The sequence below is a fragment of the Balaenoptera borealis genome (assembly GCF_965194805.1).
Source record: "Balaenoptera borealis genome assembly, chromosome: 15".
Lineage (NCBI taxonomy): Eukaryota > Metazoa > Chordata > Mammalia > Artiodactyla > Balaenopteridae > Balaenoptera > Balaenoptera borealis.
In genome coordinates this window covers 85,485,293-85,506,974 of record NC_138871.1, presented here as the reverse complement: position 1 = coordinate 85,506,974, position 21,682 = coordinate 85,485,293, and the positions used below count along the sequence as shown (strand labels likewise).

Sequence of the window (21,682 nt, the reverse complement as noted above, 5' to 3'; positions counted from 1 at the left end):
AGGAGCCTAGGGTGGCGGACACCAGGGCGCCGGAAGTTGTCCTCTCGGTGAATGGTGGCCTTCCTTCTGTGTTCCCTGTGGCTGCTCTTCCAATTTAGAAAGCCTCCCGCAACCTGTTCCTCGTCCCCGTTTGCAGATGTCTGCGATTCCCGCAGAGGAGAGTGACCAGCTGCTGATCCGACCCCTGTAAGGGACCAGCGAGAGGGAATGAAGCCACGGGTTGTGAGGCGAGGAGGGTACCCGGGTGGTTGGGCTCCTCAGTCGGCCGCAGCCGGCGCGCCTCTGCAGTCTGCCCTTGGTCCCTTGGTCCGCAGTTGCGGGCCAGGCCTCCGGATGCAGGGCTTTGGAGAACTGTGGATCGGAAGGGGGCTGCTCGGTTTCATGGGATTTTGCTTTTTCCTCGGTCTCAAGGGAGGAGAGTATGTGGAGTTGGGGGGCGGGGAAAGAAGGTCTGTGGGGCCGCTGGGCGCTTTCTTGTTCGCCAAAGAGTGGCAAGCTCTGAGGGAACCGGTGACGCCGGGGACGGCAGGATGAGAGGAGGACGTGGATAAGGCTGTGGCGGTGCGAGGAAGAACTAACCTGTTACCTCCAGAACTTGGTATTTGCCAGGATGGGAAAGGAGGTAAATTAGGGACTCGCTGTGAGCTCCATTCAGAGCTCCAACTCTGGGAGAATAAGGAGGGTAGAAAGTGGGAGGGAAGAAAAAGCCGAGGTGTTAAGGACAAAATCTCAGCCCCTGACTGACCAGGGGAGGGCTGGCCTTTCACTGGAAATGGCCTTCTGTCAGAGAAGCACCTTACAGATCTGGAATGCTGCTTAGAAAGGGAAATACAAATGTGGAGGAACTTATTCTGTAAATGAGCAGCTAGAATCCACCAACATGCTCACTGTTAGAAATGAGTCAGCACCACATGAACACGTGCCTTTTTCAAAAGTTCATTTAGTAAGGACTCCTTGAGTACCTACTGGGGACGTAACCCAAGTTTGCCGCTGCTCAGTTCACACCTGTCCTCTCTTCCTGTGCTCAGCAAACACTGAGCAAGTGTCAAGGCCACACTGGACACTAGGGTTACAAATAAGACAGAGGGCTGAGTGAACTGGATTCACCCTTTTGGAGGGAGCTGCAGCGCCACATGAAAAGTACTGGAGAGATAGTTTGGAGGAAGAGCAGACCATAACTTTGGAGTCAGGCCTGAAGTCCTATCTGTACGCTATCGATTGCTAGGACAGCAGCCTCACTGAACCCATTTCCTCATGTGGAAATAGTATAGCAGTACTTAACTGTGCAGAGTAAAGCTCGTGGTAGGTGCTCAGTCAATGGTGACTACTGTAAGAGTACAGATAGGCATTGCACTAAGGCCGTGAGAGTGCAAAAGGGATTTCCAGCAGAGAGGAGAATGCCACCTCATGCATCCTGGAAATTATGATATGAGCTGAGGCCTAAAGAATGAGCAGGAATTAAAGACAGCTGACGTGTGGGCAAGGGTGCTCCAGGCCGAGGAAGTGGCACGTGTGAAAATGAGAGGGCTCTGTTTGTGGCCAGTCTCCCCATGGCTGAGGCTAGAAGGTTAGCAGATGAGATGGTAGAGGCTGTCAGGGTCCAGCTTATGAAAGACATTGTGTAAGGATTTGGGGTCTTTATTGCCAGTTATAGAGAGCCAGGGAAGGATCTTAAGCAAGGATGGGATGTGGTGGAAATTATGTTTTAGGAAGATGGAAGATGCTCCTGGCAGCAGTGTAGCAAATGAATAAAAGGGTGGATCAAGGGACTTCCCTGGCGGTCCAGCGGTTAAGACTCTGAGCTTCCACGGCAGGGGGCACAGGCTCCAACCCTGGTTGGAGGAGCTAAGATCCCGCATGCCGCGTGGTACAGCCAAAAAAAAAAAGGGGGGGTGGATTAAGTGGAGAGAATCCAGTGGGATGATATTGAAATAAACCAAGTGATGAAGCAGTGAGAGCTTGGAATGAGTGAAATGAGCAGCAATGGATTGGACAGAGAGAGGTTTGAGAGAGTAAAGAGGTGAAATCTTTAGGACCTTGTAACCGATCAGACGTATTGTCAGGGGCCGTTGTTGGGGGAAAGGCAGTGTAGAGAGGAGTGTTAGGACGACACGGACTCCTAGGTAGGACGGCCGGTAAGTGGTCGTGTTATTCGCTCCAGGAGTGCAGGAGACGGGGCAGGTCTGGAGTAAACTTGGGAGTTGTATTGTTTTATAACAGCCTTATTGAGATTGAATTCACGTCAGCACACTCATTTAAAGTGTACAGTTTTAATATACACAGAGTTTTACAACTATCACCACTGTCTAATTCCAGAACATTTTCATCATTCCGAAAAGAAGCCCTTATATATCCATTTCCCTCCAACTTCCCCAGCCCTAGGCCACCACTAATCTACTTTCCATTTCTACAGATTATCTTGTTTTGGACATTTCATATAAATGGGTTACAATATGTAACCTTTTGTTAACCGGCTTCTTTCACTTAGCATAATGTTTCCAAGGCTCATAATTTGGGAGTTTTTACTCATTCAATAGGTATTTCTTTAATTCTTTTTTTTTTTTTTTTTCCTGGCCGCGCCGCGGCTTGTGGGATCTTAGTTCCCCGACCAGAGGTTGCACCCGTGCCCTCAGTAGTGAAAGCACAGAGTCCTAACCACTGGACCGCCAGGGAATTCCCACAATAGCTATTTCTTGAGGTTTACTGCGTGTCAAGCAGTGTAGCTAGTTATACGTCGGTGAATGAAATAGACAACGTCTCTGCTGTTATGGAACTCTCATTTTAATAGTTAGAAAAGCCGTAAAGAAGTAGATACAATAACTTCATGTAGTTTTAAGTGTTATTATAGAATGTTGTGAAGGGCAGATGAGGGGGTGACATTTGAACTGAGACCCAAATGATACACAGGAGCCAATTATGTCAATATCTGAGGGCAGAGCATTCCAGAAAGAAATAAGACCAAGGGCAGGGGACCTGAGGTGCAAACTTGTTTGGCATATTTGAATATGAGGTGTCTGTGAGATGTCCCAGGAGAGATACCAGTGCCAGGTGACTGACTGTTAGAGGTCTGGAATTCGGGAGGACAATCTGGGCTACAAATACAAATTTGGAAGTCCTCAGCATGTTAAAAATGTGAGAATGAAGATCAGGAAGACTGAGAAGACGACCAAGGAGAGAACCCTTGGAATAACAGCATTTGACGGATGGGCAGAGGCAGCTGAGCGAAGGAAACTAAGGCAGAAAACCAGTAGGACAGGATGAGAGCGTGAAGTCAGTGAAACCAAGCGCGGAGAGGGACGGAGCAGGAGGGATGACGGAGAGGGACGGAGCAGGAGGGATGACGGAGAGGGACGGAGCAGGAGGGATGACGGAGAGGGACGGAGCAGGAGGGATGACGGAGAGGGACGGAGCAGGAGGGATGACGGAGAGGGACGGAGCAGGAGGGATGGCGTGCTGCCGGGAGAACAGTGAGATAAGAACTGAGGGCCTGTTTGCACATAGCGACAAAGAGCTGTTCTGCACGGAGAGTTTCAGAAGAACGGTTGGTAAAAAGCCAGATTGCAGTGAATTGAGTGAGTGGAGGCGAGGAAATAGAGGCAGAGAGTGTACGCAGCTTTTAGGAAGCGGGCAGGGAGTCTAAAGGAGATTAGAATTAAGGGATTTTCATTTGGGGATGAGCGTGACTGTGGCATGTTTGAATTCGGTTGGTGAGGGAAAAGCCAATGATGTAGCAGGCAGGGGTCAGTTCCTCAGAAGGAGGGAGTGTGCAGAGTGTAGAACCATGGTGAAAGGATTAGCCGTAGAGAGAGAGGTCTGTTCTCTGTTGCAGGAGAAATGGAAGGAGAGAAAGATGTGGGTGGGTTGGTAAGTTGAGGAAACTGACAGCTGAACTGTACAGTTTTTTGATGCAGAGAAAGCCATGCCTCGAGTGAAGAGTTAGGATAGAGGGTTGGAAAATTTAGGAACGGGGAGAAAGGTTGAAATAGTTACCACGCTAATTGTAAGAGAACACTGAGCTAGGGACACTTTCGAGGGCGCGTGGAAGGTCAGGAATCCACAGGAATCCACAGTAGCGCCGTGGGGGTCTGGTCTTCCTTGTCCTGCTCTGAAGTAGGGTCTCCGTTTGAGGATGCATCCATCTCATGCCTGTCTCCTAGCAGCCTATGCGTTCCTTGAGCTCAGGGTCCTGGTATTAGGCCTTTCCGTAGTCTACGCACTTAATACGGTGCTTGGCAAATAGAAGCTGCCGGCGGTTAGGACTCTGTGCTTCCACTGCCGGGGCCCCGGGTTCAATCCCTGGTCAGGGAGCTACGATCCCGAAAGCGTCACAGTGCAGCCACACACACACGAAAAAGCTGCTTGATCTTGAATGAGTGGGTGAATCATGAGCTAGAATGGTTGGGGAGAGGCAGTCAGAGAAGGGGAGGGATTGGAAAAGCAGGCGAAGTTTAACTTAAAGTCTTACGGGAATTGGAAAGTAAGGCTGTTTCATTAATTTAAGAAGAAAGGAAATTAGTTTGAAGTACTTGGTATCAAATATACTGAAACAACAGAAAGTAGAAGGAAAAGGGAATGAGATTCACAGGTATGAATAAGATAAGTCTATTTAAATTTAAGCTATTTGGTAAATGCACATTATCATGTTAAAGAAAATGAAAGAATTTTTAAGTGCTTATGGGTTTTTACATAAGTGCTAATTCAAAAGTCTTATTAAATAATCTGAATCACTGCTAGTTTACATGTTGAATACATCACAATTTAACCGTAACATTCAGAGGGTTGGATTTAACCTTTGGGCTTCTCAGATCTATACCAGCTTGTCTCACAATTTTAACAACTGAAAGATCCGTGAACTCCCAAAGGTCAGTCTTCATCTTTTCCCACATTGACGCTGTTCTTTGCTATCTTTATAATTTTGTGGAACTTTTATCTGCCTCAAGTGAGTGCTGGCGTCAGATGGAACAGAGTTAAAGTTGTAAAAAAGTTTGAATTTATTGGGCTTTATTTTGATTGTTTTTCAGTCATTTTTATCTCTTCCCTTGAATGTTTACAGTGGAGCTGGGCAAGAAGTGGGAAGATCATGTATTATTCTGGAGTTCAAAGGAAGAAAAATAATGGTAATTATTATTTTGTAGTGCGGTTAACAGTATGTTCCCGTCTGCCTCGGGTGTTAGGTCTTTTCTAGTTCGATAGATTTTTCTAGTTCAGTAGTTATCTGTTTAGTTCCCAGAATAAAGTCATAGTTGGTATAGGTCATCTGTGTAAAATGTTAATGCGGAAAACTAGGACACCTTCCACTTAGTAATTTGATAAAACATTAAGTAAACTGAGAAAATATATTCTAAGATTGTAAAATTGTCAACTGGATCTCCTGATCTACTGTATCTTCAAGGTCCCTCTTCCACTCCTGAAGGTCTGGCCAACCTAACTGCCCCACCCCCAGTGGGAGACACCAAGAAACTGGCCACCTGAACACATGCAGAGCTCCAGCCACCCCCGTGCAGTGTGACAGTAGGGCCCTGGTCTGGCAGCTGAGGTACCTAAGTTAGCACTAGGACACCTGGCCTTGGGCATGTCAGTCTCTCCTCTCAGCCCATTTCCTTGGCTGAGAGGTGAAGGGGCTAGAAGAGATGTGGTCCTCGTTAGGAAGGCGGTGCAGTGGCTCATCATGGTCTTTTGGTCCCATTCCTCTGTTTCTCCCACTCTGAAAAGAACGGGCATATGGCAGACACGGTCGTCTTTTTAGTCATTTATTGTATTAATTGATAGGATATGACCAAAATGAGGATATAACCCGTTAATGAGTGACTCTTAAGAATTTGCCTTCTAATACTTAAATTGCCCTGATCAGGGAAGTTTCCAGTGTCTAATCATTGTCTTCTCACAATAGTCGCATCTGGTAATAGCGAATCTATAAACTTTAAAAATGTTCACCATTTCTGATATTAAAGTTCTTGAAAAAGAGTTCATTCGTTGTTATAGTGCCTACAAAAAGTAGCTAGAAAGAAGATGTCTTGTATTTTGTGTCCTGTGACTCTAAATGTGAGCTACAATTAAATTTGTTTGGAAAGTTAGAGTTAATGGCGTGTTTGCCCATTTAGTAAGAATTGCATTCCAAATGCTTCCCACATGTATAGAGTCCATCCTGATTATGTATGGTGTGATGGGTCAGTTATAATTATTGTCTATTTGTTGAATGAATTTTAATATAATGTGGAGGAGATTATGATCTTTTTTTCTATTTCTTTCAGTTGGACTGTGGGATCCACCCAGGCCTAGAAGGAATGGATGCTCTTCCTTACATCGATTTAATTGACCCAGCTGAGATTGATCTCCTACTAATTAGTCAGTAAGGTTTTTTTTCTTTATTAAGGACACTGTTTTCCAAGGACCTTTACTGTAAAGATCATTCTTTGCCAGATTTTAAGATTCTGGTGTTTTAAGAGTATTTTCTACTAGGAATTATATTGCAGACATCTAAGTCTAAGACAACACACCATATCATCCTCACAGGTGAGAGAAGGTTACTATGAAATACTTACTTTCCCATCTGTAGAGTGAGAAGAAGGTAACATATGCCTTGGATCCTTGTGAAACTTAAGACCAAGAAAGCTCTTTTGCAGAATAACTCCTGAGGCCACTGTGTTGTCACATTGTTCTGTGGGAACTTCACATATAAACAGTGACGTGTTTCAACTTTATATGACTAAAAGCGCTTGTTATAATTTTAGCTGTTGAGAATAGGTTTGGCTACATTTTGATGCCTAAAAAATACTTTTAATATCCTTTTCTTGCACTAGAACTAGATGCATTACTCCTTCCTTCTGCACATACCTATCCTTGGTGTTCTGAAAGTATCAGTATGTAATTGTTACATAGAACTTTTCTGTACAGTGAGTTTTATTATATAAGATACATGATGGATAATATTTTAAGAACTGACAGAAGCCCTTTGTTTCTTTTTAAGTTTCCATTTGGATCACTGTGGAGCTTTGCCCTGGTTTCTACAGAAGACAAGTTTCAAAGGAAGAACATTTATGACTCATGCCACAAAAGCTATTTATAGATGGCTTCTTTCAGATTATGTCAAAGTTAGGTAAATTACTTTTTTAGATTTATACATGCCCTTGGTTCTACACAATACATATGGTTCAAGATACAGACCATTTTGTGTTTTGAAATGAGATGTTTTCTTTCTGTTCGCAAGGATGTCATTAATTTAGTCACTCATCATAACAACTCATCAAATACCTGTCATGTCCCCAGCACCTCCTTGGCCTTAAAGTCTTTATGTAGTTTTTGCATCCTTTTAAATCTTTGTAATGTAGGTGAGTTATAAGGTATGATAGCAATATTCTATAAATAGAATTTCATAATTTTATTAAAATTTAAAACAAAATACATTTTACGGTGCTGTATACTGAAATCTTTTTTTGGATGATTTGATCTAAGCAAATTGACTATCTTAAGTGAAAAAGTTCTCTGGGGAAGTTTTTTCCAGTTGCAAGGGGAAAATCTACTCCTTTACCAGAAAGTTTGAAGCATTTTTATGATACCTATAGCACAAATGATTAGCCTTCAGAAGTTTACTGTTTCATATGTATATTCCAAGGGTAGCTAAGAGGCAATTTGTTATTCTCCTATATAAATACAGAAGAATGGAACAGTTATCCTTAGTAATAATTATACTGGTTACCTCTTAAAGAATGCTTACCACGTGCCAGGCACAACCCTCAGTTCTTAACATATGTTAACTCATGTAATCTTCATATCAACCTCATGACGTAGGTTCTGTCGTGAATCCCATTTTACAGATGATGAGACTGAGGCACAGAGAGGTTAGGTAATTTGCCTGTGATGGTCACAGTAAGAGACAAAGCTGGGATTTGGACCCAGGCAATCTGGGTGTGCCACACTCTGGCTCCAGAGTGTGTGTCCTTAACCCCTACTCTCTCTTGCTTTTTTGGAAGTACGTTAGCATAATTTTCAGGAGAACACTTATGTTAAACTTGCTAGAGAAATCTTTTCACATCCCAGTGTGAAGAACTCTGCATGGTTCAATGTATGTGGGTGAGTTTATCTCGCAAGAGTGTTGGGGCAGGAAGAAAGGTTGAGAAGTACTAGCCTAAAGAGTACTTTGCCTTAATTTACTGTTTGTGCTTTGCTTAAAATCATGCTTTACAGCTACACACACTGAACATTTTTATTATAATAGCAGAGTAAAAAAAGAGATTCTAAATAGCATAATATGTACAATATAATTTTAAGAAATACGTGGTTATGTCATCCACAGATAATTTCTCTGAGTTCAAAGACTTGTAAAATCTTACCATTAATTTTTGTTGTGTTGGCATCTTTAAAAATTTAGTAATATATCAGCAGACGACATGCTGTATACTGAGACAGATTTGGAAGAGAGCATGGACAAAATTGAAACCATCAACTTTCATGAAGTGAAGGAAGTTGCAGGAATCAAGTTTTGGTGTTACCACGCAGGCCATGTCCTGGGAGCTGCCATGTTCATGATTGAGATCGCGGGCGTGAAGGTACGCTCTAGCTCGGGAATTTCCTGCTCACAAGAAATCAGTGCAGGGCTTTAAAGAATATTCCCTAAGACTAGCAAAGTGTCAAAACACTGAAACATAAGATAAAATTAAGTTGATACTTTTTCCTTGTAAATATCGTAGTTCATACTCCCATGATATTACTTCTCTAATCATGATTAAGAAAAGAGAATAATAAGCATCTCAATAAAGTCCCCTCATGTTACTGTAGGATTAATGCCTTTTCAGTGTCCCTTAGAAAACTGAAAGCTCTTTAGGGAAGAGCCTTCTTTGTGGCTGCATCCATTTAACATTGAAATACGTTTTGGCATTCATGTCCTCTTGATGTTCTGGGATTCACATATAAACCCCTAAAGAGGGTAGACTGCGTGAGTGAAAGAGGTTAATCAGAAAGGATCTTTCCAGCCATCTTTGATGAAAAAGATTGATGGAAGTCTTGAAAAACTTGAGAAAAATGTAGATGGACTAATGGATTTCAGGACTGAGTTGTGCACCAGTTCTCAACTCTGGCTACACATTAGAATCACTTAAGGAGCTTTCTAAAATACTGGTGAAGGTCTTCCCTGGTGGCGCAGTGGTTAAGAATCCGCCTGCCAATGCAGGGGACACGGGTTCCATCCCTGGTCCGTGAAGATTCCACATGCCGTGGAGCAGCTAAGCCCATGTGCCACAACTACTGAAGCCCACGCACCTAGAGCCCGTACTCTGCCACAAGAGAAGCCACCGCAATGAAAAGCCCGCGCACCGCAACGAAGAGTAGCCCCCGCTCACAGCAACTAGAGAAAGCCCGTGCACAGCAACGAAGAGTAGCCCCCGCTCACAGCAACTAGAGAAAGCCCGTGCACAGCAACGAAGATCCAGTGCAGCCAAAAATAAAAATTTTACAGAAATAAAATTAAAAAATAAAATGAAATACCAGTGCATCTGAGAGAATGACCTTGGCCTTTTATTTTTAAGTTCTCTGGGTGATTTTTTTTTTTGGCCGCATGGCAAGGCTTGTGGGATCTTAGTTCCCCGACCAGGGATTGAACCCAGGCCCTCGGCAGTGAAAGCGTGCAGTTCTAACCACTGGACCGCCAGGGAATTCCCTCTAGGTGATTCTTACGTGCAGCCAGAGTTGGGAACCAGTGCTATAGTGTAATAGTGTTCTAAATTTTTTGTAGCTGCTCATTGTTTGAAATTTTTACACAGTGACTTGTACTGTGTACTGCTAAACCATTTATTCTTGCCGCTTGCTCAAAGGCACATAAAATAAGGAGAAAATAGCACGAATGCAAATCTAGAGTCGCATTTCAAATTTGATGAAATTTGTTGGAGATAGGATTTTATCTTCTATCTAGATAGGTTTTCCATATACCTTAGTGGATTTCTTTCCTCATCATCATGACCTTTTTCTCTAAGATATTGAGAATATGTCTCAAGTTCATTAATATAGAGGTTATCTTTGTGGGCTGATTCTTGGAATATATTATTCCCATTAGTTAGATTTAATAATTGAAACACTGGATGGTTTATGACTGAATTAATTTACACATTTTGAATTAGACACAAACACTGCATCTAAATTCATCAGTTACAGGCCATTTTTTTCTATTGAACCTCACTTTCAAGAATTTATGAGCTGAACTATTTACAATAGCCAGGACATGGAAGCAACCTAAGTGTCCCATCGACATGAATGGATAAAGAAGATGTGGCACATATATACAATGGAATATTACTCAGCCATAAAAAGAAGCGAAATTGAGTTATCTGTAGTGAGGTGGATGGATCTAGAGTCTGTCATACAGAGTGAAGTAAGAGAAAAACAAAAACTGTATGCTAACACATATATATGGAATCTAAAAAAAAAAAAATGGTTCCAATGAATCTAGGGACAGGACAGGAATAAAGACACAGACATAGAGAATAGACTTGAGGACATGGGGAGGGGGAACGGTAAGCTGGGACGAAGTGAGAGAGTAGCATGGACATATATACACCACCAAATGTTAAATAGATAGCTAGTGGGAAGCAGCTGCATAGCACAGGGAGATCAGCTCAGTGCCTTGTGACCACCTAGAGGGGTGGGATAGGGAGGGTGGGAGGGAGACGCAGGAGGGAGGGGATATGGGGATATATGTATATATGTAGCTGATTCACTTTGTGATACAGCAGAAACTAACACACCATTGTAAAGCAATTATACTCCAATAAAGATGTTAAAAAAATAAACTTGGCAAGAAGCGGCAAAAAAATAAATTAAAAAAAAAATAAAGTGATCAGGGAAGCTGGTAGACTTATGAGTAATTTTATAATTGGTTTTACTTGAATGATCTGTTAGAAATGGCATGAAACTCCCATTACTTTCAGAATGTAAAGACTAATGGCAGAAGTGTCGCATGGAGAGGATCTGAAGATATTGAAAGTAAAGTGGAACTCAGTAGTTGTCCTTTTAGATATTAATGGAGTATAAAGTCTTTTGACCAATAAAAAAAATAAAATACTGCTGAGAGAAATTAAAGAAGACCTAAATAAATAGGTCTCTGAATTGAATGATCTCTACTTTCCTGTTCAGTGGATTGAAGCTACCCAAGAAGTACTTAGCAATTGCTTTTAAAAGATATCAGTTTGGGACTTCCCTGGTGGTCCAGTGGTAAAGAATCTGCCTTACAATGCAGGGGACATGGGTTTGAGCCCTGGTCTGGGAAGATCCTACATGCCGCGGAGCAACTAAGCCCGTGTGCCACAACTACTGAGCCTGTGCTCTGGAGCCCATGAGCCACAACTACTGAGCCCACGTGCTGCAACTACTGAAGCCTGCACGCCTAGAGCCCGTGCTGCGCAACAAGAGACGCCACCGCAGTGAGAAGCCTGCGCACCGCAAAGAAGAGTTGCCCCCGCTCGCTGCAACTAGAGAAAGGCCACACACAGCAACGAACACCCAACACAGCCAAAAATAAATAAAAGAATTTATGAGCTAAAGATAGTAGTAAAACGAAGCCTTCCAAAATCCTAACTTTCTGGCTTTATCTTTTTCACAGCTTTTGTACACAGGTGATTTCTCAAGACAAGAAGATAGACACTTAATGGCAGCTGAAATTCCTAATATTAAACCTGATATTCTTATCATTGTAAGTATTAGTGCCCTGATTGTAGTTAGTGTAATATAAGCAGAACTTTTCTAATGGGAAAAAATATCATGATCTCATTTTCGTAATACGTGATCAGATATAAATGTGTCTGGTTTTTTAGTATAAAACTTAATTTTGGGACCTCTCCTTGTAGTGCAGCTACACTTTCTTGCTGTTAAATATATTAGCTCTAGTCTAATATCAGGTTAAATATATTAACTCTAGTCTAATATCAGAGATGATATGCTGTCTCCTGAATATTCTTGTCTAGGTTGATTACCTCAAATTTCTCGAGTATCTTAAAGGTTGTGTAGAATGGCATGGCCCCACTGTCTTTGCCATGGTGACTGTCTTTTGGCCTGTAGCACCTGCTAACTTTATGTGTATGCGCTACCTGCCTACTAGGTTACGAGTCTCAGAAAAATTTAAAAAATATTAACTGTACACAGAAGCTTTGGTGGGGAGGGGGTGATTGGTGAGGAGCAAATTAATAAATGTGCATTGGACCTATGGTTTATATAAGAATATCAAGGACAGTTAGTTCAAGGTAGAAGAGCTGTCTGTTTCTCCCTCACCACCTGCGGCATCCCCCAGCTGCCCAAAGGTGAGGAGCTGGTGCGTATTGCTGTCCGTGTGCGGTGTGTCGTGAGCAGATTCAGTTTGACTCAGCTCACAGTATACTTGGCATATAAACTGACCTTAAAGGAAGTTTTTTTTAAACCCTCAGGAAAAAAATTTATTTTCATTATATCTGGTACTGTAGAGCAGTGCTTCTCAAATTTTAATGTGCTTATGAATCATCTGGCGATGCTGTTAAAATACAGATTCTGATTATGGCTGGGCTGGGGCCTGAGATTCAGCACTTCGAATAAGCCCTTGGGGATGCCAGCGCTGCTGGTCAGTGCACCACAGAGTAAGGTCTAGGGGATTTTTTTTTTTTTTTTTTTGAAATTCATGTGACTTTAATAATGATATGTTTATAAGAATAGGATATGATGAATTTAGCATGATTTTGTTGAAGGATTCAAAGATTTATGTTCAGGGATCTGCAAAATACATTTACTAATAATGAAATATTTTAAATAGCTTAAATGCCCAACTTTGGGGATTGATTAAATTACAGTAACTCTATATGATGAAATACTGTTTAGTCATTTAAAAGCTCATTGTAACTAGGAGAATATGTAGCAAACTCTTAGGAGGAAGTATATTTATAGGAGAATTTTATTTTCTAAGTAACACGAAGAACAAAATATAATTTTTATAATATAAGAAGTTTTTAAAAGTATATGTTAATAAAAACATGGATATATTTATTTGTTAATTAGCCAACTATCTCTTATGCATAATAATTTTCTTAGAGATTGGTTTTTAAGCAACCATGACTCACTTAAAAATTAATCTCCCCAAAATCATGCCTTTCATATTTTAGAAGACTATTTGACAGTCCTGTGAATGTATTTGACAGTCCTCCCATACCCTCCCCCAAATCATTCCTTTCATATTTTAGAAGACTATTTGATGATGGGGGAAAAGGTAGATATATAATGACAAAAACAAGTACCAAAACAGCATATAAGACAATTATATATGTAACCGAGAAAGACCCCATGGGGCCTTCCCAGGACAGGCCTTCCCCCATATCCTCTGCTTTAGCTCCTCTATGAAGTACCTAGATAATAGTATTTGATGCAAATTTCCTGAGTTGTTTTGCAGATGTGAACATCCCCCACCCCCCTCACCAAAAAAATCTAGGGGATATTCTTAAACTATGAGAAACTATCTATTTCTGATTTATAAGCTTTGACTTATCAGAGGTGGGAGAAATAGCCTTTTCCCCAGCCATGGAAAGCAAAACGCTTTAAAAGAAAAAAAAAAGGCATCGCAAAATTATCTTGAGCAGGAAACATACATTTTTGGACTATTTCCTGATTCCATTTTCTAAAAAGTTCTTATTACTTAGATGTGAATTCTAACTTTTGTATCTGTTCTTCTTTCCAACTAGTGTTCTAACAATGTATGTTCAAGTAAATGGCATATTAATAGAGAAATAGGTCACTTTGCTTCTGCATTTCATTGATGTTTAACTTTTGTATTCTTTGAGAATTATCAACCTTGGTCTCAACACTTCTGATATGTTCTTTAGGAATCTACTTACGGAACCCATATCCATGAGAAGCGAGAAGAGCGAGAGGCAAGGTTCTGTAACACTGTTCACGATATTGTGAACCGAGGGGGCAGAGGTCTCATTCCTGTCTTTGCTCTTGGAAGGGCTCAGGAGCTTCTCTTGATTTTAGGTATGCCTTTTCCTTTTTATTTGGGAGATTCTCAAAATCTTACAGTGCAGTTATATCAAGATAGTTGCATGTCCTTGGATAGGTCATTCTACCCTTTGGGGCTGCAGTTTCTGTATTTAAGAATAGGGACTTGGTGCCAGAAAGAGCCCAGAGCAATAGTGAGTCTCATACCGTGCTGCTGGAATATGAGTGGTGTACCATCAGCATCAGAAGTCTTAAAAAGATGCTACCCTTTGACCCAGCAGTTCAACTTCTGGGAAATAAATACATAGAAAATTTTGTAAGTAAGACAATTCATAATTCTAAATATTTTTAAGTAAATATTATGTTAGTAAATATCATATTGTAGGAAAAAATCATGTTTCAGATGAGTCATTACGTATTTTTACGTAATATGTTAAGTGGACCAAAAAAATAGGGTTCAAAACTGTGAACGCTGATCCTAGTTAGGTAAAAAACACACAAATGACTGGAAAGACATTTAAAGATACCCAGATGTTAAATCTGGATAGTGAGAAAGTGGATGATTTCTTTTTCATTTTCTGCTTTTCTCCATTTTCCAAATACTTCAATGAGCATGTGTAACTTTTTGTAATAAGAGGAACAGCGGGTGTCACTTTTTGCCTATATTTGTATTTAATGACCCTTTTTAACATTCTGTGATTATTTTCTGGGGAATACACTCTTCTTAAAGAATAACTGATAAGTGCCTCGTACGTATATAGTTTCAACGTGAAGAACTAGAAATGATCTTGAGCTCTTACTCTCAGTTCTCAGTTCATCTGTATGATAAATAGTATCCCTGTTACACTGAAAAGGGAAACAAGGGAAAAAGAATAAATGACCTCAGATCAAAAGCAAATCTGAGAGAGACAGGACTTAGTAGAAGCTAAATTTTCTAAAGCCTAAGCCAGTCCGTTTTCTCTTGGTTCTTCTTTCAAATTGCAAGTCACATTTGTCCTATAGAAGTCTTGAAATGAAAAGTCTCCATGACAAAGTAATCTGAGGAGCAGAAGAAATTAAGAGAGTGAAACCATGTTGTCACCATCAAATTGGGTTGCCAGGTCTAGCAAATAAACATACAGGACGCCAGGTGAATTTTAATTTCAGATAAATAATAATATTTTAGCCTAGGTATGTCCAATATTTAATATATATTATTATACTAAAAATCTTTTATTTGTCTGAAATTCAAGTTTAATTGGGCGTTTGCTGTTTTTGTCTGGCAGCCCTACTATCAAGTATATTATGATTCCTTTTATGAGCCAGGACTGCTCTATGCACTTGGTTGCTCCTTGTCCCTTAAATTCTCCTCGTAATGTGCTGTAATAGCGAGAGGATGACTGCGCGAGCCGCTGGTTTCAGATCTCACCTGAGCTCTAACCATACGACCCTGGGCAAGTTATTCAGCTTTTTTTAACATTGAAAATTTTCTCTTAAAAATACACCAAAAAGGGGTGTGCTCAGAGCAGGGGGTCTGAAGAAATGGCTTGTCTGTTTACAACACACCCGACAGGAATCAGGGTTCATTGTGACAAGGGGCACAAAACTTGTGGCCTTCCTATGAACATATACCCAACACGTGTCCCCCGTTCACCTCCACGTGGCTGCTGGGTAGGACCAGTGGGACGGGACTCAGTACTGGAAGGAAAGCTACAGTATTTAGTGGGGGTGTTTGCCACCTGGAGCCTGTCCAGTCCACGTGTGGCTGGGCCATGAGTGGTGTTACAGGCATAAAGGCTTTGAACCCCTCTCTTCAAGGAAAAAAGAAAAACAGATTCCGTCTATATGCCATTCTGGAAAAGGCAAAACAATGGCGACAATAACAAGATCAGTGGTTGCCAGGAGTTTGGGGGGGAGGGGAGATGAATACATAGAGTACAGAAGTTTTTTGAGCGGTGAAAATACTTTGTATGACATTACAATGATTTTATGTCGTCATACTTTTGTCCAAACCCATAGAACGTGCAACACTATTCACTTCATAAAGCGAACCCTAAGATGAACTAGGGACTTTGGTGATGATGATGTGTCAGTGCAGTTCAGCCTTAGTTTAAAAAAAAAAGTCTTAAAAAGAATTAACACTCAGGGTAGATGTTATTGGCAAAACCTTTGTTTCACTTTTATATATGTATACACATTATATATGTGTGTGTTTGTTGGACTGTGATGTAAAATGTGCTTTTTAGAATAAAAAAGTTTGCAGGTTACTGTAGTTATACTGGCAAATAAAAGCACAAATTAATCTAAAAAGAAAAAAAAAATACACCAAAAAAATAGGAGACTGTGATGTGATCTTGGGATGTAGCATACTTTGCAAGGTATTTGAGAAATCATAAGAGTATATATGAAAACATCGACACCATTAAAAATTTTAATTACATCTAAAAGAACATGAACGATTAAACCAGAGGGCAAAGCAGGAAATGTATTTGTAATATGCATGACAGGAAGAGTCCCTGTCCTTATATAGAGTTTTCACTTACACATCAAGTGGAAGAAGAACATTCCCACACTTTTCAACCTTTCTTAGCCTCAGCTTCCTAATCTATAAAATGGAAATAAATCTTCATAAATTTGTTTTGAAAATAGGAATAATATATGTAAATTGCATACTAGACATTTAATAAATTTCCTAAATGCAGGTGTACCTAGTAGCATGAATGATGTCTTTTGGCCATACTACCTTCATAATATTTTGGGATTTAATGAGGATTTTCAATAAAAACAAGCCTTCTTTTGAAGGTATGTTGCCCACTGTTTTCAGTAATTATCAGAAACTGGTTAGCAGTTTTCTAAAAACATAGTCACACAGTAATGTGACTTTTTTGTGTTCAAAATCGGTTTTAACTCCTTTGGTGGTCCTGTCTTGTAATTAGTAAAGTCTAATTACAAAGTTCTAATATCAGTTAAGTCTATATGAAATATTAATAAAACATTTTTATTTAAAACCATCACAGAATTTAGTGTCTCTCTGGAGTCATAAGTTATGGTCTCTTATTCAGCGTAAACTCTACCGAATTATTTTTAAAAGCCTCCCCGTTTGGGACTGTGATCACGACATTCTTTTTAGGTCCCGCGTTAGCGCTTAGAGATCGGTTTTGTGAGAGGGCTGCCTACGGACTGGGATGATGCGACCGACAAGGCTTAACTTCCAAAGTATACAAACAGCTCATACAAATCAATATCAAAAAAACCAACAACCCAACCCGATCAAAAAATGGGCAGAAGACCTAAATAGACATTTCTCCGAAGAAGACATACAGACGGCCAATAGGCATATGAAAAGATGCTCAACATTGCTAAATTATTAGAGAAACGCAGATCAAAACTACAATGAGGTATCACCTCACACAGGTCAGAATGGCCATCATCAAAAAGTCTACAAATAGTAAAAAAGCTGGTAAGGGTGTGGAGAAAAGGAAACTCTCGTACACTGTTGGTGGGAATGTAAATTGGTGCAGCCACTATGGAAAACAGTATGGCGGTTCCTTAAAAAACTAAAAATAGAGTTACCATATGATCCAGCAATCCCACTTCTGGACATATGTCTGGAGAAAACTCTAATTCGAAAAGATACATGCACTCCAGTGTTCATAGCAGCACTATTTATAATAGGCAAGACATGGGAGCAACCTAAATATCCACTGACAGATGAATGGATAAAGAAGATGTGGTGTATACACACAGCCATAAAAAAGGAATGAAATATTGCCATTTGCAGCAACATGGATGAACCTAGAGATTATCATACTAAGTGAAGTCAGTCAGACAAAGACAAATACCATACGATATCTCTTATCTGTGGAATCTGAAATATACAAATGAACTTATTTCCAAAACAGAAACAAAACAGACTTATGGTTACTAAAGGGGAAGAGTGGGGCGGGGGGATAATTTGGGAGTTTGGGACTAGCAGATACAAACTACTATATGTAAAATAGATAAACAACAAGGTTCTACTGTATAGCATAGGGAACTGTAATCAATATCTTGTGATAAACTAGAATGGAAAAGAATATGTATATATATGTATAACTGAAGCACTTTGCTGTACACCAGAAACTAACACAACGTTCTGAATTAACTATACTCCAATTTAAAAAAACAGAAGGAAAGAAAGAAGTTCTTGTTTTATAAGTTTGAGTTAAGACCAGGCTAATTTTTCTTAACCTCTTTAAAATATAGTTATGTGCTTTATTTCTTGTCTGAATTTTAAAAAACTAATTGTACGTGTCATTTATTATTTGAACTATTTACTCCACATAACAAAATATTTGTTTCTTGTAAAATCTCTCTAGATGAGTACTGGCAGAATCACCCAGAACTCCATGATATTCCAATATACTATGCATCGTCTTTGGCCAAGAAGTGTATGGCAGTGTACCAGACATATGTAAACGCCATGAATGACAAAATCCGCAAACAGATCAACATCAACAATCCTTTTGTTTTCAAACATATTAGTAACCTTAAGGTGAGTGCTTGTAGAATAAAGGAGGACAGATAATACTCAAGTAAGTCGTTAGTAGTAGGAGATGCCTGACGTTGATTCTGTGGCTGAATCCTTGCTGAAGTCTTACCTTTTCTGAAGCAGGCATCACTTTTTTGAGGGAAGTCAAAAATTTAGCAACTGGCATTCTTTTTTGCTTAAACAAATATTGCCACTTGTTCCAAGTCTCTGCATGTTCTCAATATTTACTATTGCTAAAAAGCTTGGATTTCTCTTCCATAGAAATAAGAAGCCCTGATGAGAAAAATATCTGTTACGTATTTTTTCTGTTCCTACTCAAACCTAATCATCTTTTTGATTAGCACTGCAGATTCCATATATGAAAATTTTCATGTTTATTTTTCTAGAGCATTCAGTAAAATCTGATTTCCTTTAATTTAAAAAATGTTTCATTCCAACTAATGCTCTAATCGTAATAAACATAATACCCCAAATAATTCAAGTAGTAAGTGGTCTTCCAGTTATCAATAGGCTCTGTTCATAAAGTATTATTTTTTAAGTTAATTGCTTAGGAATTAGAGCCAAGTTTTCCCTCGAAACAATGTTAAACTTTTTAGTTAGATTTTCTGGCCAGCTCAAAATATTGATGAAGTGTGCAAAGCCATTGTGAGTCTTTGGGGAAGTTCTTTCAGAGTTCTCTCTTGGGTGGATAGAAACCGATTTGACTCTTCCTTTTACTTTCTGCCTGCCTGCCTGCCTGCCTGCTAGGCACTGAAAATGGTCCTAATTGTCTTTTAGCTACCGTAGAAGGTTTTGAAGTCAATGTGAACGAATTGCTTTTTATCATTTTGTTTTCATTTCATTCCCAGCCTAAATAAACTGTTTAGGGACTTGGAAATTAGACTTAAAATGTTTACTAGTCTTGTGAAGGCCCTTCCAGTCATGTGATTAAATAACCTTTTTACCTCACTTTTCGGTATTCTTTACAAGTAAGGAATGCTTTGTCAAACCTTGGTATTTAACATGCTTTTACCATTCCCTTTTCTTTCTCAGAGCATGGATCATTTTGATGACATTGGTCCCAGCGTTGTAATGGCCTCCCCAGGCATGATGCAGAGTGGCTTATCCAGAGAGCTCTTTGAAAGCTGGTGTACTGATAAGAGGAATGGCGTCATTATAGCGGGATACTGTGTAGAAGGGACGCTTGCCAAGGTCAGTCAGAGCCTGAGACCATCGTGTTCTTCCTAATTAAGGCTGCAGAGGTGGCAGTATCCTCCCAGGTTTTTCCATTGAAGTAGTTCTTTAAATAGTGCAGGTTTTGCTGTTTTAAAAATGAGGATGGCAGTAGGCAGCTGGAGATGTTCTTCAGGTTGAAGAATGAGGTCCTCAGGTGAGTGGTTGGCACGTGAAAGTTTGAGACTCACTCATCTGGTTGCAGTAAGAAACAAAATGGAAGGGAATCTATTTGAGACAAACACATGGATACCCTCATCTGATGAGAAAGAGGTTTACTAATAAGTGTTCTCTTGAAAAGCTGGAGAATGTGTTTGGGTTGATTGCCCATCTTCTCTTGATATAAGATGGTTGATATTAACTCTGAGGGATATAGACATTGATGTGCAAAGCTTTAGAGAAACTTTATGAATATTCCTGCATCACCTCTTATCTCTTATCAATAACTTCAATTTTATTTTTTTAAATACATTATGATTCCCTGCTTTGATCACTTTTATTACATTACCTTATTCTGTAAGTCACTTAGACAGTGTTGGCTGTGTATCTAAAATAGATTTCCAGAATAGAAATACATCTGTTCTTTATACAAATCCTCTTACCTGGAAGGTGACTTTTTAGAGCAGATAGTTCGGGATACAAGTGTACCTTTCTAATCATAAGTTATAATTTTCAGTTCTAGGACCCCAGGTATATCGAATTTTTGTTAATCTGCTTACTTTCCTGATTAAATGTTTGCTTGATTGAGAGAAGTATTTGATATTTGCTAAGTCAATAGTGTTAGAATGCTTTTTGTGTTAAAGGTCCTAAATTAGTGTAAGACTTTATGGCTGGGTGAAAAAGTAGAAAATGTACCTTTTCTTTTCTAATTAGAGAGTTTATGTGTTTTGTTTTGTTTCCTTTTCTTTGTTTTTTAACAGCATATCATGTCTGAACCTGAAGAAATCACTACCATGTCCGGACAGAAGCTACCACTGAAAATGTCTGTTGATTACATTTCTTTCTCTGCTCACACAGATTACCAGCAAACCAGTGAATTTATTCGTGCTTTGAAACCGCCTCATGTGGTTAGTCTGTGAATTTGATTTTCAACATTAAAGGCTGCAAGAGGCTCTCAGAGCAGACACTGCCTTCCTTACGGTAGCCGGTAGCGCTCTCAGCAGTGCCTTCGCGTGCACTTGCGTCTGACCTTTACCACTCCCCTTAGAGTCAGGCAAGCTGTGCACTTCAGTCCTCTCCATTTTACATGGCATCTCTTACTCAGGTCTACCAGCTCCAGCGTTCTTTCTGTTCTTTTCTGCTGCGTTCTTTCTGTTTTTTTCTGCTGCCTCCCCAATAACTTAAGAGCCCTGGCTTTGCAATGTGACTGTTTTGAGTCCCAGCTCCATCCCTTACTTGCTCTGTAGCCTTGGGCAAGTTACTTAACCTCTCCTTAGCTCATGTGTAAATAGGGATGATAATACCTCATAAAGTTATTGTGAGGACCAAATGAGAGCACATATATCTAAAGCACGTAATAGGGTGCCTGGCAAATGGGAAATACCTATTAATGTGGAGAGAGGAGAAAGGCAAGTCATAATAGTAAAAGCTAAAGATGCAGTTAGATATGAAATACATTACACAGCTCCTTACTAATGTGATTTGTTTATATTTTTAAGTTTTATGTAATTATTACAGTAACAGTTATATTTTGGGGGGACTGGAGAGAGTTAAGCTAAAGAAAAAGTATCTTAAATTAGAGGAACACTTATGGAACGTGAGTCTAGAAAACATGAAGCAATGAAGTACCCTTTCTGATTGTAGCATGTATCAAAACTTCATTCCTTTTTACAGCTGAATAATATTCCATTGTCTGTATAGACCACGTTTTGTTTATTCATCTGTTGATGGACACTTGGGTAGTTTCCACCTTTTGGCCATTGTAAATAATGCTGCCGTGCACATTGGCATGTGACTATCTGTTTGAGTCCATTTTCAGTTCTTTTGGGTATATACTCAGGAGTGGAATTGCTGGATCATGGG

General features: G+C 39.9%; 1 protein-coding gene across 2 annotated transcripts in view; it reads left to right on the top strand.

Moving 5' to 3' along the window:
- The first annotated feature begins 4 nt into the window (after positions 1-4).
- Positions 5-21,682, top strand: part of CPSF3 (cleavage and polyadenylation specific factor 3) — a 43,732-nt gene continuing 22,054 nt past the window's right edge. For both annotated transcript variants that reach the window (XM_082357557.1, XM_082357556.1), the window contains exons 1-10: positions 5-186; positions 5,054-5,117; positions 6,252-6,349; positions 6,968-7,096; positions 8,369-8,546; positions 11,588-11,677; positions 13,824-13,974; positions 18,276-18,451; positions 19,481-19,639; positions 20,581-20,727. In XM_082357557.1, coding sequence (XP_082213683.1) covers positions 137-186; positions 5,054-5,117; positions 6,252-6,349; positions 6,968-7,096; positions 8,369-8,546; positions 11,588-11,677; positions 13,824-13,974; positions 18,276-18,451; positions 19,481-19,639; positions 20,581-20,727 — 1,242 coding nt within the window. In that variant the 5' untranslated portion in view covers positions 5-136. The remainder of the gene's footprint in view (positions 187-5,053; positions 5,118-6,251; positions 6,350-6,967; positions 7,097-8,368; positions 8,547-11,587; positions 11,678-13,823; positions 13,975-18,275; positions 18,452-19,480; positions 19,640-20,580; positions 20,728-21,682) is intronic.